The sequence below is a fragment of the Calonectris borealis genome, chromosome Z (genome assembly GCF_964195595.1).
Source record: "Calonectris borealis chromosome Z, bCalBor7.hap1.2, whole genome shotgun sequence".
Taxonomy (NCBI): Eukaryota; Metazoa; Chordata; class Aves; order Procellariiformes; family Procellariidae; genus Calonectris; species Calonectris borealis.
The window spans coordinates 60,720,858-60,736,521 of record NC_134352.1 but is presented as its reverse complement, the minus strand read 5'-3'; the positions used below and the strand labels follow the sequence as shown (position 1 = coordinate 60,736,521).

The following is a 15,664-nucleotide window of genomic DNA, read 5'->3' as shown; positions in this document are numbered from 1 at the left end:
AAATGAGTATTTACTCAAGGGGAGAGGATTTTGTCTGGTCAGTTACATATTGCACATTCTACATAGCTTCGCTCGAAAATGGGCTCTCTTAAATTTCTAGGGTTGTAACCTTGTGTGAAATGGATTTTTTTGTATGATATGATTTCTATGTGTAGTATTTTTTTTTTCCCCCCTCTAGACTTGACTTTTGTGACAGGTTCTCATGTGGGTGAGTTAATAGTTTGGGATGCACTTGACTGGACAAAGCAGGCATCTGAGTGCAACTTCTGGGATTCCTCTGTCCATCCAGATGCACAGCCGGAAATAAAGTTATCCCAAAGCCCAAATGAAACTTCAGTTCAACACTTAACGTTTGATGAGGAGGTAAAAAGCTTTAGTGTAAACTTCAAGTGAGCTAGCATGACCTTACCACAGAAGGCCAAGTGTTTTGTGTTTTCAGTTTGCTTGTGGTAATATGAGAGGCTTCTTTAAAAAGCACACAGCTGTCTTTATACAGTCAACAGTTTTTATATAAAATTTCGGTCATTAAGCTAACTGAAGGTTATAATATGTTGATGGTATGGGAACTAACATAATGGACTGTCTCAACAACATTTCTTTTTGACTGATGATTTATTAGTTATTTACAGTACCACTAGAGAAAAATAAACAGGAGGTGTGTGTTTTGATGGCATACACCTTTCATATTCCATGGTTTTAGAAATGCAGTTTCCACAATACTGCGCCTCTTGAATAGTTATAGCTGGAGGTACTATGAAGTGAATTAAAGAATAGGCATATGTCTATGCTTAGTAGTAAATAAATATTGCTGCTTCTGTTCAGATGGGCTATACTCAACCGCAAAGAGCACAAATATGGGTCCAAAATCCAGTCTACTGTAATCATGCTTTGGAGATAATCCAAGAGTTCTTTGTCAGAATACTCAGGCAGAACCCAGTTATTGTTCAGGAAACACTAAAAATCCTCAGGCTGTTGTTTACTTTTGTGAAATGTTACCAACTGTTAGTGGCAAAAGAAAAGATGTTTCATAGCTGGGGCATAGTGGGATTCTGTTTTGGGGCCTGTAGATCCATTGCTGGGGAATGATTAAGAAAGGGATTCCTGGAAATGGATTCAGAGATATGAGCTATAACAATAAAAGCTGTGGAAAATCAGAATGCAGGCTGAGGCCCAAGTAGTCACCTGATGCACTTGTCTGTCTGTGAAAAGAGCATTCCTAAAACACTGGAGAGAAACATTGGGGGGTGTGAGGGGAAAGAGATGTAGTTGTCTCTAAAGGTAGGATTTCCAGTGGTTTTGTTGTGGGTGTTTAGTTTAGAAGGAGCAAAAAGCCAATCCTGTTAGAATCATAGAATAGTTTGGATTGGAAGGGACCTTTAAAGGTCATCTAGTCCAACCCCCCTGCCGTGGGCAGGGACATCTTCAACTAGATCAGGTTTCTCAGAGTCCTGTCCAACCTGTCCTTGAATGTTTCCAGGAATGGGGCATCTCTGGGCAACCTGTTCTAGTGTTTCACTACCGTCATTGTAAAAAATTTCTTCCTTATATCTAGTCTGTTCAGGAGAAGCTCTGTAATTTGGCTTTAAACATTCTGACTCCCTGCTTGAAAGGTACAGAAGATGTGTTTTAAGAGGGGGGTGGAGAATTTTGGGGAGTTCGGAATGAACACATTGAATGTGGAATCTGAGGCTGCTGAGGACTTTCTTCCATTCATGGAACTGAACTAAACAAATTGCTGCAGAATTTTATTTATTGTGAGACTTTTGAATGGTGGGAAGAAAAGGTGGTCTAGCGTTCCATCCTGAAATGGAAGGTGCTTTTAGGGCAGAACTGTCTGTATTGTAAAGTTCCTACTTAGAAAGTGGTGAGGGTTTGGCAATGCTAGGAAACAGTGCTAAGGAGAGCATCTGCTGTCCTGATATATGTGTGTGTGGTTTTAACTTGCCTGTTAAGACAGGTGTACAATTTGTACTTCATCATCTGTTATTTTCTTGGAATTTGAGATGACCGGGTTTTGCCGGGGCTTGTGTTTTTTTTTTTAAAAAAAAAAAGGGGGCGGGGGGAGAAAAGGCTGAGATGTAGGAGTGGAAGAGTGATGTGGAAGGCCATTGAATTGAGCCTCACACAAAACTACAAAAGTAATAAAAATGGACTTAGTGTTTTTTCCTTGATTTGATAGAGTGCTATCAGAAGTCTGAGCTTAGTTTCAGAGCTATTGGAGCTCCCACCACTGGTGTGCATAAGAAAAAAAAAAAACAAAAAAAAAACCAAAAAAAAACCAAAAAACCCCACAAAACCCACAAAAACCTGGACAAAGAGTTTTGAACAGTGTTAAAAAACTGTTGAATATATATAGGAAGTCTTAGTCAAAGGCACAGGGTTACCAGTTTTACAAGATGTTGACAAGTGTGTAGTGTGAACTGCTTATGAGACATTAATGTTTGGGCTGTGTAGATGAAAGCAGGCCATTCAAGGAAAAGGTCTAGCATACCATCACCTAAACAAGGTATGTTCAAAAACTCAGTATGTACTGAATGGAAGTGTTTTGCACTCCTCTGTTTGGTACCAAATATTTATCGTACGTACACACGATTGTACATTTGTCCTCTCTAAAATTATTACAGGTCATGAGAGGGTCAGATCCAATGATCTGTAAACAGTCTGTGGCTTCTTAGGGCTGTGATGGAGATGGAATCCCTGCACTTTTCTGAAGAAGAGCATTGAATGCAAAATGGTTCCAGATCTTTGCAGTATTGTGTAATACCTTTCTGTGAGAGAGTTCCTTTTTTACACTCAATAGAGCCCAAATGCTTGAGCAAGACCTCTTTGTGCAGCTTCAGTTAAATTAAAAAAAAATGGCAAGAATGCAGAACAGCTTCCTGTATTCTCAGTCTTTCTTGATAAGATAAGAGTTTGTCGAAACACAGAGCATTGTTTTAGTGTAAGAACATAAATATTTAATTGCAGAAATGTGTTGATTTGTTGGTATCCTTGGTTTCTGCTTGGACTATAAGGTACAGGATGAAAATGCAGAAATGAAACAACTGCTTAGAGCGTAGGAGGATATCTCTCATTTCCTCCAAAAAGTCCGCATTTTTTCTATAACTTGTGGATTCTGTATGTTTGGGATGAAGCAGTAACATGAGGACAGAAACAAGCTAGATAATGCAGGCTAGATGATGTCATAGTACTGCTGGAAATCCATTACATGCAGGGTGATCTTTCAGTGTCTGTTCTGTAAGTTGTTCCATTGAATTTTCTTTCCAGTGTGTGTTTGCTGCTGTTGGGAAAGGCATATACGTATATAATCTTCAAATGAAGCGTGTGATTGCCTGTCAGAGAACTGCTCACGACTCCTCTGTGCTGCACATTGAGAAGGTTCCAAACAGGTATGAGTCACGGTACATTTTGTTAATGCTGTAAAGAAATGCAGAATTTGGAAGGGTGGCTAGAGACACTCTGCAAGGCTACATCTAATTTCTAGGGCAGGGACTTGATCTTTAGTTTGATCTGCTTTTATTAGATAGAGCTTGTTGATCTGATTTTTGAAAATGCATTGAAAAGTTTTTCAATGTGAAAAAAATATAATCCAGTATGCTTGATGCACAGGCTGAGAGTAACATATCTTTGCTATTTTCAAAATCAGACTTGATAAAGCACTTTCGTGTACACTGTGAAAATATAGCTTAATGGCATTTTACTTCTATAAAGCAAAGACCTATGGCATATTCAGTAAATATTTTTCACTAAATATTTTGTAACAGTTGAAATGTTTTAACAAAAAATAGTATCTTCCAGCCTTTGTGCTGAATTTCTAGCTGGAACTTATTTTGACAGCCAAGTTGGACAATTTGCTATGTATAGATAATCTAATAGTTGTGTTGTTAGATCCCTTTATACTTGTCCTGGTTTCGGCTGGGATAGGGTTAAATTTCTTCCTAGTGCTGTGTTTTGGATTTAGTATGAGAAGAATGTTGATAACACACTGATGTTTTCAGTTGTTGCTAAGTGCCCTCCTAGTCCAAGGACAGCTCCCGTGCCTACTGACTGAGCTAGGTACACAAGGTGGGAGGGAACATAATCAGGACAGCCAGCCCAGCTGGCTAATGGGGTATTCCATACCATGTAACGTCATGCTCAGTATATGAAGGGTAGGCGTGATCCAGGAAGTACCGATCGCTACTTGGTTATCGGTCAGCGCGGGTGGTGAGCAATTGCATTGTGCATCACTCATTTTGTATATTTTATCATTATCATTATCATTATTATTTTCCCTTCTTTTTCCCTGTTCTATTAAACTGTCTTTATCTCAACCCACGAGTTTTTCTCACTCTTACCCTTCCGATTCTCTCCCCGTCCCGCTGGGGGTGGGGGGAGTGAGTGAGCGGCTGCGTGGTATTTGGCTGCCTGCCAGGTTAAACCACGACAATACTCTTGTTCAATGGAGCAAAAGTATGTCAGAAGATAAAAATGAGGGCCTTGATCTTGTAAATGCATCTGCTGTTCTAAACATGTAACAAAAAGGAGTATCTTTCCTTTTGTTATTTTTCCATAAGAAAAAATACGGTTTTGCTTAATGAAAGTAAGCTTATGGAATCCAGTTAGTGGAACTGTCTTTGTAGAGTCTAAACTTGTTATTTTTTGTTTTATAAAGTGGTATGCCTTTAAAATGGGATTGAAAATGTGTATTTTTTTCCACTTACTTTGCAAGACCATTATAGTTTGTTCTGTTACATTGGGCACCTTGTTTTGCATGGAATGCTTGGATGTCCTGCTGCATTTGAGAGTTCTAGCAAACTTGTGTAGAACCTGAGGCACTTGCTGTCTCTTTTATAAAAACATCACAAGGTGACTTGCTCAGATAAGTATCCATGCTAGTGTTGCTTATCAACTGTTTTTGCAGGCAGCTGATCTCCTGTTCAGAAGATGGCAGTGTGCGCATTTGGGAGCTCCGAGAAAAGCAGCAGCTGCCAGCTGAGCCAGTTCCAACAGGTTTGCTAGTAGTGGGCGATGAAAAAAACATTTAAAAAGGGTAACGGAAAACCCAATATTCACCATATAGGAATAGAGAGACTTACAGGCTTTGTAAGAAGAGATAATGTCTTGTGTTCAACCAGCTGATAACAGGTGTGGGAGGGAAACTGAAGAAGACATGGGTATACAAGCCCTCCAAGATCTGATATGGGAAGTTAGAAGGTCCAGCTGAAGCAGTTCTATGCCATAAATCTTATTTAGAATTTACAGTTGTATCAGCTGGTTTAACAAAAATTATGACTTCTCCTGACAAACCTTGATCCATTTCTTGTATTGTTAGTGCTGGATCCTCTACTATGCAAGAGTAAATAGTTGCAGGACCTTGTGAAGAAAGCTAAAGAGAAGCTTGCAGATGAGCAGCTGGCACAAAAAAAAGCATTTTCCACATCTTCTTCTTGAACTTGGAATGACATTGGGACTCACTTTGGGGCTGTACCCAACCTCACTTACATATTACCTCTGGGGGTCGCAGTCCTCAGGGCTAGTTGCTAGTGTTGCAGTCCTCAGGGCTAGTTGCTAGTGTTTTAGGAAGTGGAGCGGTTCGTTTTGAGGGTGCTCACAAGCCGCGTCCGGGACAACCAGGGGATCAGGCCCAGCCAACACGGGTTCATGGAAGGCAGGTCCTGCTTGACCAACCTGATCTCCTTCTATGACCAAGTGACCCGCCTAGTGGATGAGGGAAAGGCTGTGAGTGTGGTCTACCTGGACTTCAGTAAAGCCTTTGACACTGTCTCCCACAGCATTCTCCTAGAGAAACTGGCAGCTCATGGCTTAGACAGGTACACTTTTGGCTGGGTAAAAAACTGGCAGGACAGCCGGGCCCGGAGAGTTGTGGTGAATGGAGTTAAATCCAGTTGGCGTCTGGTCACGAGCGGTGTTCCCCAGGGCTCAGTACTGGGGCCAGTCCTGTTCAATACCTTTATCAATGATCTGGACGAGGGGATCGAGTGCTCCCTCAGTAAGTTTGCAGACGACACCAAGCTGGGCAGGAGTGTTGATCTGCTGGAGGGTAGGAAGGCTCTGCAGAGGGACCTGGACAGGCTGGATCGATGGGCCGAGGCCAACTGTATGAGGTTCAACAAGGCCAAGGGCCAGGTCCTGCACTTCGGCCGCAACAACCCCAAGCAACGCTACAGGCTTGGGGAAGAGTGGCTGGAAAGCTGCCCAGAGGAAAAGGACCTGGGGGTGCTGGTTGACAGCGGGCTGGACATGAGCCAGCAGTGTGCCCAGGTGGCCAAGAAGGCCAATGGCATCCTGGCCTGTATCAGAAATATTGTGGCCAGCAGGAGCAGGGAGGTGATCGTGCTCCTGTACTCGGCACTGGTGAGGCCGCACCTCGAATCCTGTGTTCAGTTCTGGGCCCCTCACTACAAGAAGGACATGGAGGTGCTGGAGCGTGTCCAGAGGAGGGCAACGAAGCTGGTGAAGGGCCTGGAGCACAAGCCTTATGAGGAGCGGCTGAGGGAACTGGGGTTGTTTAGTCTGGAGAAGAGGAGGCTGAGGGGAGACCTCATCGCGCTCTACACCTACTTGAAAGGAGGTTGTAGCGAGGTAGGTGTTGGTCTCTTCTCCCAAGTAACAAGCGATAGGACGAGAGGAAAGGGCCTCAAGTTGCGCCAAGGGAGGTTTAGGCTGGACATAAGGAAAAATTTCTTTACTGAAAGAGTGGTCAGGCCTTGGAACAGGCTGCCCAGGGAAGTGGTGGAGTCACCATCCCTGGAAGTATTTAAAAGACGTGTGGATGAGGTTTAGGGACATGGTTTAGTGGGCATGGTGGTGTTGGGTTGACGGTTGGACTCTATGATCTTAGAGGTCTTTTCCAACCTTAACGATTCTATGATTCTATTATTCTACCCATGTGCAGACATTGCCTGTGTAGTGCTTGCTGCTCTTTGACCAGGCCAGCAGCTTCCCTGGGCACTGGTAGTTGCGGTCTTATATTATCCAGGTGCTCTGGATAATATAACTAATATTATGGACTGGGAACAGTAATGAGCTGTTACTCTCTCTTGTAGGATTTTTTTTTATTCGAGCTGTGAATAGTTTTCTTGATGTATCTAGCCTACCTGACTGTTCACTTGTTGATGGTAATTTTTGCAAATATCTTTTTGCTGCCTAGGTTGATTTAGAAACACTTTTTCAGGAATGTTCTGTCTTCCTTATTGCTGATGACAGCTGGCCTACACAGTTCTGCTTCTTATTGTGACAAGTGGTATTTGGTTTCACATTGGAAATTTATAACTTCTGTGATTGGAGACATTTGAAAGAAACCATATGCAGTAGTGAGACAGGTGGACTGCTGTTGATTTGCTCTATTTTTATTCTAAGGAATCCCCTGAGTAGTTGTTCATCTCGCCAGTTATCTCCCTTGCACCAGGGCCATGGTCTAGCACACTTGGTTTGTGTGCTGATGGGGCTGAGGGAAGGGTCAGGAGGAAAGTCTGAACTGCATTGTGTACAGAACCCAACTTTCTTACTTCTGTTAGTATTATTACACAGTTCTTCTGGAGGCTGTGGCACAGATATGTGTTTTCTTGCTATCTAAATAGAACGTATAGAGTACTATCTTTACGCTCCAGTTTGGCTGATAGTTTTAAATCTGAAGGAGTATAAAAACAGGCAATTCAGCATCAGAAACTTGCTTGTTACCTGTATGGCAGCACTCTAACGCGTTAGTGCAGGACACACAGAGGAGAGATTGGCATCTGATCTCTCTCCTCTTTGCGCAAGTAACAGTTTAGGACGACAGAGCAAAAGTAAACATCACTGTCCTGGATCTACCTTTGCTATTCAGTTAGTTCATTTAGGCAGTCCTTGGATTTCTTGCTAAATCCATATATTGTCTTATCTAGGTGAGTAATTCAACATGTTTGCTAAATTACGTCTAGTAAGGACAAAAGACAAAGTAGCTATGTTTCTTTCCCACCTCAAGGTGGATAATCCAGATGTAGAAATGCTGCGCAGTACAACGCTGCTGTCATTTTGCTATGCAGACTGTCGTGCTTTTGGATTTTAAGTGACTCCTGTAGTTCTGTCTTTAGCTAGAGGAAATAAATTGTATTTGTGATTTTTGCCAAAATAAAAGACCTTCTCCCCCCCTCCAGGGTTTTTCAACATGTGGGGATTTGGAAGGGCAAACAAGCAGGCAAACCAAGCTGCTAAGAAGATGCAGGAGAATACACCTATGTATTTCTTGGAGCTGGTTGGCGATTTGATTGGTCATTCATCAGCTGTGCAGGTAGGTCAGCTTTAGTAAGAACAAGAAAATTTTACTTACTAACTTAATTTTGGCAGTGTTTCTTAAACAGCTGTAACTTTCGACTGGAGGCTGGAGCACATTGATTGTGTCGTATATTTAGTGCAGTGTGAAAACAATAATACATGCTGATTTAATGAGAACTCAAACACTCACCGATGCCTGAGGATTGTGTGTGCAGATATATACATGCATGCTACAGGTAATCTGGTGGGATATTCGGTTTCTTTATAGACTGCAAACAATACAGCTGGGAACTGCATGTTTGTTCCAGATTTCATCTTAAGTTTGCAATCTAAACAAGGGTTCATATAAAACAAAACCGATTTAGGAATTTTTATCCCTCTGTGCTGTGAGCCTTGAGGAGGTTTTTTAATTTTAGATCAAGTACCATTCCATGCTTCTGTCTGCCTAATAGAGTATGGTTTTGTTTTAAATGGCATTTTCCTTCCACACCTTTTTGTGTTTGACAAACTTATTGGAGTAACAAATAGCTTTCTTACAGTGGACTTTTATACACGTTCTTGGCAGGAGCAGGAGGAAGGGCAGGTAGACAGGAGCGGTGTGGTTCTGGAGTAGTTTTGCTCACAAGTACTCATGAGACTGACTGGATTTCAGAACTGCTACTGTCAAAAGCTGAAAGCTTTTCACTAATAGCTAAGGTGAACCTTTCTGCTACAGGGATTTCTGCAAGGCTTTCTGCCCTTCTCTACCATTTTCTTTCTGAAAAACTGTTGAAGGAGGCCCTATTATCAGTATGGAAAATTGCTATCTAAGAAAGAGGACATAGTATGTAATTCAGCAAGAGGCACAGCAAAGAAGGTGAGAGGCAGATGTTGGGTCTTTACTGGGATGCTGCAGAGCCAAGGAGATGATGGTGGATGTGATTTCCTGCAATGTTCTATACACAGAAAATTCCATTTTTAAACTCTGGGCAGACTGGAGCAGTTGAGGCTGGAAATGTTGAGTGGTGATAGTCAAAGATGTGGGCTTGGCGAGAGTATTTCTGCTGGAACCGCATAGCTAGTAAGTGGCTGTTCCCAGAGCAGCTAGGCTGTAGCACAATCCTTGGCCTGAATGTTTCTCCTGGGCAGATCCCTTCAACAAGCCTGAAGAGTCAGGACACTGCAAGCATGCCGTAGTGGCATCACACGATCTGGTTCCATTGGCTGTTGTGTTGAACTGCAGTAAGTGGCTAATTGTAGGCAGCCTTGTGGAGGTCTCCGAAGTCAGGGATGACTACATGGCTTGCCAGCTTCATTGCTCCGCTGGTGCTGTACTTTTCTCCTGTGTCGCAGTTCTTGCTGGTTTGACTTTCTCTTTGTGACCGGGCACATGCTGATGTCTGTCACAGTTGTTTACTCTTTGGTCCTTCCAGGCCTGGTGATGGTAGCCTGTGGTGTTGTGTGGGAAGGGGACAGTGTACCCAAGGGAACAGAACAGTGGCTTCTATTCCTAAGAAACCAGGAGATCAGAGTTCACGCAAGTCACTCACTCTTCTACTGCTGACTTGGAACAAGTTTCTTCAATATTCTGTACCTTAGCTTCCCTATCTGTAAGGTTTTACTGCTTTTTCTAAACTGAGATCTTTCAGTAAAGTACTGTTTAAGAGTTGTTTTCATGTAGGGATTTACATCTAGGAAGTATACATTGTAATTTTGCATACCTATGCTCAAGCAGAACCATTTCAGACACATGTATTTGTCTGAGTATATGTGTCTGTGCACTGAACATGTAAGCAAGCTGACAATCTCATGTGAGCATCATGGTGCTAGTAATGGTTTCATTGCAGATGTTCCTGTACTTCGGTGAACTGGGACTGGCTACATGCTCTGCTGACCACCTCATTATTTTGTGGAAGGATGGTGAACGAGAATCTAGACTCCGCAGTTTAACACTATTCCAAAAATTGGCACAAAATGGTGATTTGCAGCTCAAATTTTAAATTGCTCGAATAATTGCTCAAATACAGCCTACATATGTATAAACTGGGTGTGTGTTAAATGTGAGTGTAATGGAAAGTCTGAGCTACTGGGAATGTTACTACCAGTAAGGTTTACACTTAACATTATGTATTGTATTGGAATTTTTATTAGTTGCTACTACTATTCTCAAAGGAGAACTTTGCATGTTGAAACTTACTTGACTTACTCTGTCAGCAGAAATGGTGTTCTCTTGAAAGACTGAAGATAACCATGACTCATTAAATAGTTTCTAATATTATTCCTAATGTTTAAAAATATGATGGGTGGATGTCAAAATTAAGATTTGTGAAAATCCTTAGATGGATCATAACAAAAGCAGTTGGGGGCATTCCACAGTGTTATGTGCAGAAAGGAGGCACAGAAAAAAATCTGAGGCTTCCTGCTTTATGTAAATTATTTGTTGAAGCTAAACTTTAGTCACTCATGGCTCAGATTTATGTACCTACAAAAAAACCCAAAAGAAACGGTTCTCAAATAGAATTTTTGCATTTGAAGTTACTGTCCTGCACCAAGGGTAAGAGCAAGAAAGAAAAGTAGGCAATACCAGTTTGTCAGGTTTTAATTTTTGGCAAAGCAAGGTATATAGATACTTCTTGCTTCCAGCAGCTTCAGTTTTACTGTGGGTTAACCTACACTACTGGAATTTATATAGCACCATTACCATGTCTAGCATGAAGTGTGATTGGTTTAGCTTAGTCTTTCCATAGTGCATTAATCAAATTAATTTTTATCTAATAAAAAGCACTGGCCTTACCATGGATTTTCAGGATGTAAAATACTTTCTTAAGCAGTAGCAGTTGATGTGTTCAATACTGGCAAAACACTTCTGCCCGATGAATACTAAATTCTCAGCTGAAGTTTGGCTGCAGAGAAATCTGCACCAAGTTCGTAATGATAAATAGTATTTTAAAGTTTAAAAATACACAATGCCTTTTTCAAGTCTGAGGTAGCAGCAGTGATCTGCAAGCTAAACAGGAGTAGGAAAAACCCCAAACTAAAACGAAAACCCCAAACCAAAACAATGAAACCCCAAAAGCAAAAAACCCCCAAACCCAACAAAGTTAAACCCAGAATTGATACAAAGAAAGCGGGAGGGAGCGGAAGATAATGAGTGGTAAGGTGGTAAGTTACCATTTGTACAGAGAAGAGCTAGGGAAGGGGGGGAGTTTGGGAAGTTAGGAGTCACAAAGCCATGTAGTGCTTTGGGTGCTAAAGACAGTGCTTTGCACCATGGATGCCACTGTCCTCAGGTCTGCTCAGCACTTAAAACGGTTTAGGAGTAAGTCTCATGCAACTTTTCAGTGCCATCTCTTCCCTTTGAATTAATGAGAAGTGTTTTCAGTACAGGAGACTGCAGGGCTGTAATTCCAAACTTAAGATCCAGCGGCTGCAGTAAGTGCAATTAAAATAAAGGGCTAAGCAGATCCTGACAAGAGCAGAAGAAAAAGGAGGAAGCTCCAGCTTCCTAGAAGAATCCAAGGAGCTTTTTAGACTTGCTTCCCTCAGCCCCCGTGCGCATTGCCTCCCCCCTAACACCCAGAAGCCAAGCTTTGCCTCTTGAGTCTGACCGTAATCTTCCCTGGAAGGCAGGACAGAGGGACAGTAAAATTTTGGGCTGTATTTTTTGCCCACTTTAGTCAACTTGTACAATTAATCTTATTTGAGTGTAGAGCTCAAAATGACATAGTTCAAAAACACAAAACAGATGGAGTAATTGTTAAATTACCCTCTCCTTTCAATTCAGGAAGGTTAAGTCAGCGTTAAATCTTGAGCTGTGTGTTCTTTGCTCGGGGTGGATGTACTATAGACCAGCATAGGAAAGGCATTTGGATTATAGCTGATGATAACTTGCCTTTGGGTATACGGTATTAAACTTAGGGGAGGAAGGCATGTTAAGCCTTTCTGCCTGTCAGTCTGCGTTGTTTCAGCTTGTCTTCATCAGCAAGTGTTGCGTTTTTGGCTACCCCAGTACAAGCTGGGGAGATCAGTTTCTCTTTGGCTCTTTTTTCCTTGTTTCAATTGAGAAATAACAGTTTAGTTGTATATAAAGTGTGTATATAAAGTTTACACACATTGTTATTAAAATTTTACAGTGAAAGCTTGTAAAACTTAGGGGTTTTTTGCAGAGGCTACTGCTGTCATCAGTTATAACTAGAGAGAAGAAACATCATTTTTTTATTACCTCTTCTTCCTATACCATGAGAATAACTATTTCATTTTTATGTGACTGCTTTTAAGTGAATACCTAGTAGAGAAACAGACCTATTTAACTGAACAGTTCTAGTCACAAAACTCACTGTGCATTTTACAGGGATGTAATTCAGCCTTAAATAGTCCTACATGCATGTATAAATATTTATCTCTATCAAAAGTGCCATTGTTCTCAGTTACACTCCATTGGTAATAGATCTCCCAAGGGTCTCTTCTTTTAAAGATGGTTGAGTTGAAAGTATTAAATTGAGTTCTTTGTTTTACAAATGAACTTTGAACATAACAGTGAACACAGTAAGGCTATACTAGCCCACTCCTGTTAAATAAGAGTTTGTCACTTGCTGTTGAGAAGTGCAGTGAGCAGAATTAGGGTGACCAGATTAGAAATTTTACTTCTACCTTGTGTCCTTTTAAATTTCCTTTTCCACCCTGCAGTTAATGCAGAATTCTGTATGTTCACATCACGAAAGTAAAGATCTTTATCAGACCTACCGTTAATACTTGTACAATTCTGAGGTGGCTGTTTTACATATCTGTGCACTGACAATAGCATGAAACAAGCAGCTGTTAGTCAACTGGACAGGTTAGAGTCTAGGAGACCTGACACAACTGGCACATGACAATTAATCTATGCTGCTTTCTTTTGCTCTTAAAGAGGACATCTCCACAAAAATTACTTTTTTGCTTAATCTCTGACTGTGGGAAGAAACACGGGATTTTGCAACAAATATACTGATTCCACATTATCGCCTTAACTCGTGAACCAGAACTGAGGCTGAACTTTATTTCTTAGGTCCCTTCCAGCATTCACATTTTCTTCCTTGTGACAGAAGTGTGACAAAAATAATGAATTGAAATGTTTTACATGGATGTGGTCTTACAGTGTTGCTGTATTTTACAAATTAAATTAAGATGACAAAGCTTTGAATCTTGTGAAATTCTTTTCTCTAATGCAAGCTGCAGTGAGCGTTCAGTCATCAGAATAGTTAAGGTACAACCACCGAGAGCACTAGTTCTAAATAAAGGAATGGTAAAAGCAAACAGTTTACAGTATAAAAAACAGAGGTTCAACTTATCTGAATAAAAATCCATTGAAGAATGTTGCAATATATAATAAGAAAGAATGAATAAACATACTTCACCAGAAACACCATTCTTCAAATATACACAATGCAGCATTTTAATACACAGCAACCTGCCTTAGCTATGACAAAAGGTTCTATTACAATTCTAACAAAAATATAGCTTATATCCATTTCTCTGCACATACATTTTATGAATGTTTCCTTTTGTTTCAGAACTTGGTACAAAACATACAAAAAAGATTGGCACATTATGTAAGCTACCTGCAGTAAACAACAATCGTTGTCATTCTTCTTCCACAGCAGTCTAAACTCTGGTTGGTTTGGGGGTTTGTTTTCCCTGCTCCCCCCCCCCCCTCCTTTACTGGGTTCAATTTTTGATACAGCATAGGGGAGGTAAAGAGTATGTCTCAAGACCTTTCCTTTTAATGAGTAGTGGACTGCTTCTTCAACTGAAGCCACAGCTTTGACGCTTGTGCCTGAAACCTGGAGTGCACAGTGTTAAAAATCAGCAGCTCTGCTAGTATGTATTAACTGAATAGTCTGAGAATAGTCTAAAATTTGAACACATGTTCATGTTCTGCATGTGATTAAAATGAGATGTACAAAAATATGCATTTGTGCTTTGGAAGCTTTAGCATAAATTTCATATCTTAAAAGTAATGAAAAACTATGTTTGATTTCTAACTTATTTACATCTTTTGAAATACTTTTTACATCACTAAACAAACCAGCATTTTATTAGGAGTGAAAAAGCAGTACAAATTATAATGCTGTTATAAATTATAACCTGGAAACTTTTTTTAAAAAGCGAAAGGTTCATCCTAGAAGTAAGTAGCACAATATATGGACTTACCATAAAATTTAGATCAGTTTAATAAAATTGATGACTATGTGTACAAACACCACTTTATAAAAAAGAATATTGATCAAGTGCCACAATGTTCTTTGTGTAAAATTTGACAAAACATTGCATGGTAACATCTCTAAGATGGCAGAGAAACGTGGATGGCATCAATTATACAGAACATATTTTCTGCATTATATGGCCAATTTTAAGGGAATTTGACTCCTACCAAGATTTTATATAGAAAAGAAAGAAGAGAGGATGGGTGGTGCGCTGAGAGATAGTCTCTGTAATAATAAGAAGGTTGTTTTAAATGGTGCAGGGTTTGTTTTTTATTGTATCCAATTTATCGAGGTTTACTTGTTCCACTGTGCATGTTTTCTTTAGAACTATGGTTTAGAATTGGAGCAAATTTATGCTAGATAAGTGGGAAGTTTTTAGGCTTATTCTCACTCTGCTGGTGACTAGATTATCCCTCTGTCTGAGAAACAGTTGTGTGAAGTGTTACTGAATACAGTTGTATCAACTACAAGATTTGACAAATGCATATTCAGTATTAGAAATTAGTTTCAGAAATACATTTTCTGCCACAAAATGTTGTTTCCAAAGAGCACTTATTAATCAGTGGATTATGTAGCCTTTTTGAAAACATTTTTCTGTAGGATTCAAAGCAGCTTAAAAGTGATGAATGAAATACATCCTTCTTGCCACACAGTCTTAATTTCACTGGAAAGGAAACACCATCCCTCTTGTAGCCGAGTCAGTAAGTGATTCACAGTGAAACTGGTAGATCAAGAGATGTGTTCTTCTTGCCCTGTGTCAGTTGTTGTTTTCTGATGGGAGCCTGAGACTCCTGCACTTTAACTCATCCAGTGTTTTCCAGTGTTTGTAGTTATTACCCAAGTGTTGCATCAAAACAGGCAGATGTGCAAATGCTGAAATGAACAGGAGGAACAGTGGTACTGTGGATACAGAAAGGGCAGAAGAACAGCCCAACCCCATCTGAAATTGGCATTCTCCTTCTCTCTTTTCTTCCTTCAGCTGTAAGCTAATACTAAAAGGGGAAAGATTTTTTCAGTCTGTTTCTCTTTCAAGCAAATCCCTTTCTTAATGTATGATGACTTTATTAAATTATGCTAACATGCAACTACTGTGGGCTTTTCTGCTGCTCAGAAGAAATACGTTACTAAAGCAAAAAAAGACCTAGATGAAAAAAGCGCTTAGTTTTAAGCCATTACTCCTTCCTTCT

General features: G+C 40.4%; 2 protein-coding genes across 8 annotated transcripts in view; one reads left to right on the top strand and one right to left on the bottom strand.

The window, feature by feature from the left end:
* The window catches only part of WDR41 (WD repeat domain 41), a 31,228-nt gene extending 15,666 nt beyond the window's left edge, over positions 1-15,562 (top strand). For 5 of the 6 annotated variants that reach the window (XM_075136309.1, XM_075136308.1, XM_075136312.1 and 2 more), the window contains 5 exons: positions 179-363; positions 3,268-3,389; positions 4,904-4,992; positions 8,139-8,272; positions 10,083-15,562. In XM_075136309.1, the coding sequence (XP_074992410.1) occupies positions 179-363; positions 3,268-3,389; positions 4,904-4,992; positions 8,139-8,272; positions 10,083-10,235 (683 nt within the window). In that variant the 3' untranslated portion in view covers positions 10,236-15,562. The remainder of the gene's footprint in view (positions 1-178; positions 364-3,267; positions 3,390-4,903; positions 4,993-8,138; positions 8,273-10,082) is intronic. The other variant, XM_075136314.1, reaches the window with a different exon arrangement.
* The window catches only part of PDE8B (phosphodiesterase 8B), an 83,916-nt gene continuing 82,178 nt past the window's right edge, over positions 13,927-15,664 (bottom strand). For both annotated transcript variants that reach the window (XM_075136306.1, XM_075136307.1), the window contains exon 22: positions 13,927-15,350. In XM_075136306.1, the coding sequence (XP_074992407.1) occupies positions 15,235-15,350 (116 nt within the window). In that variant the 3' untranslated portion in view covers positions 13,927-15,234. The remainder of the gene's footprint in view (positions 15,351-15,664) is intronic.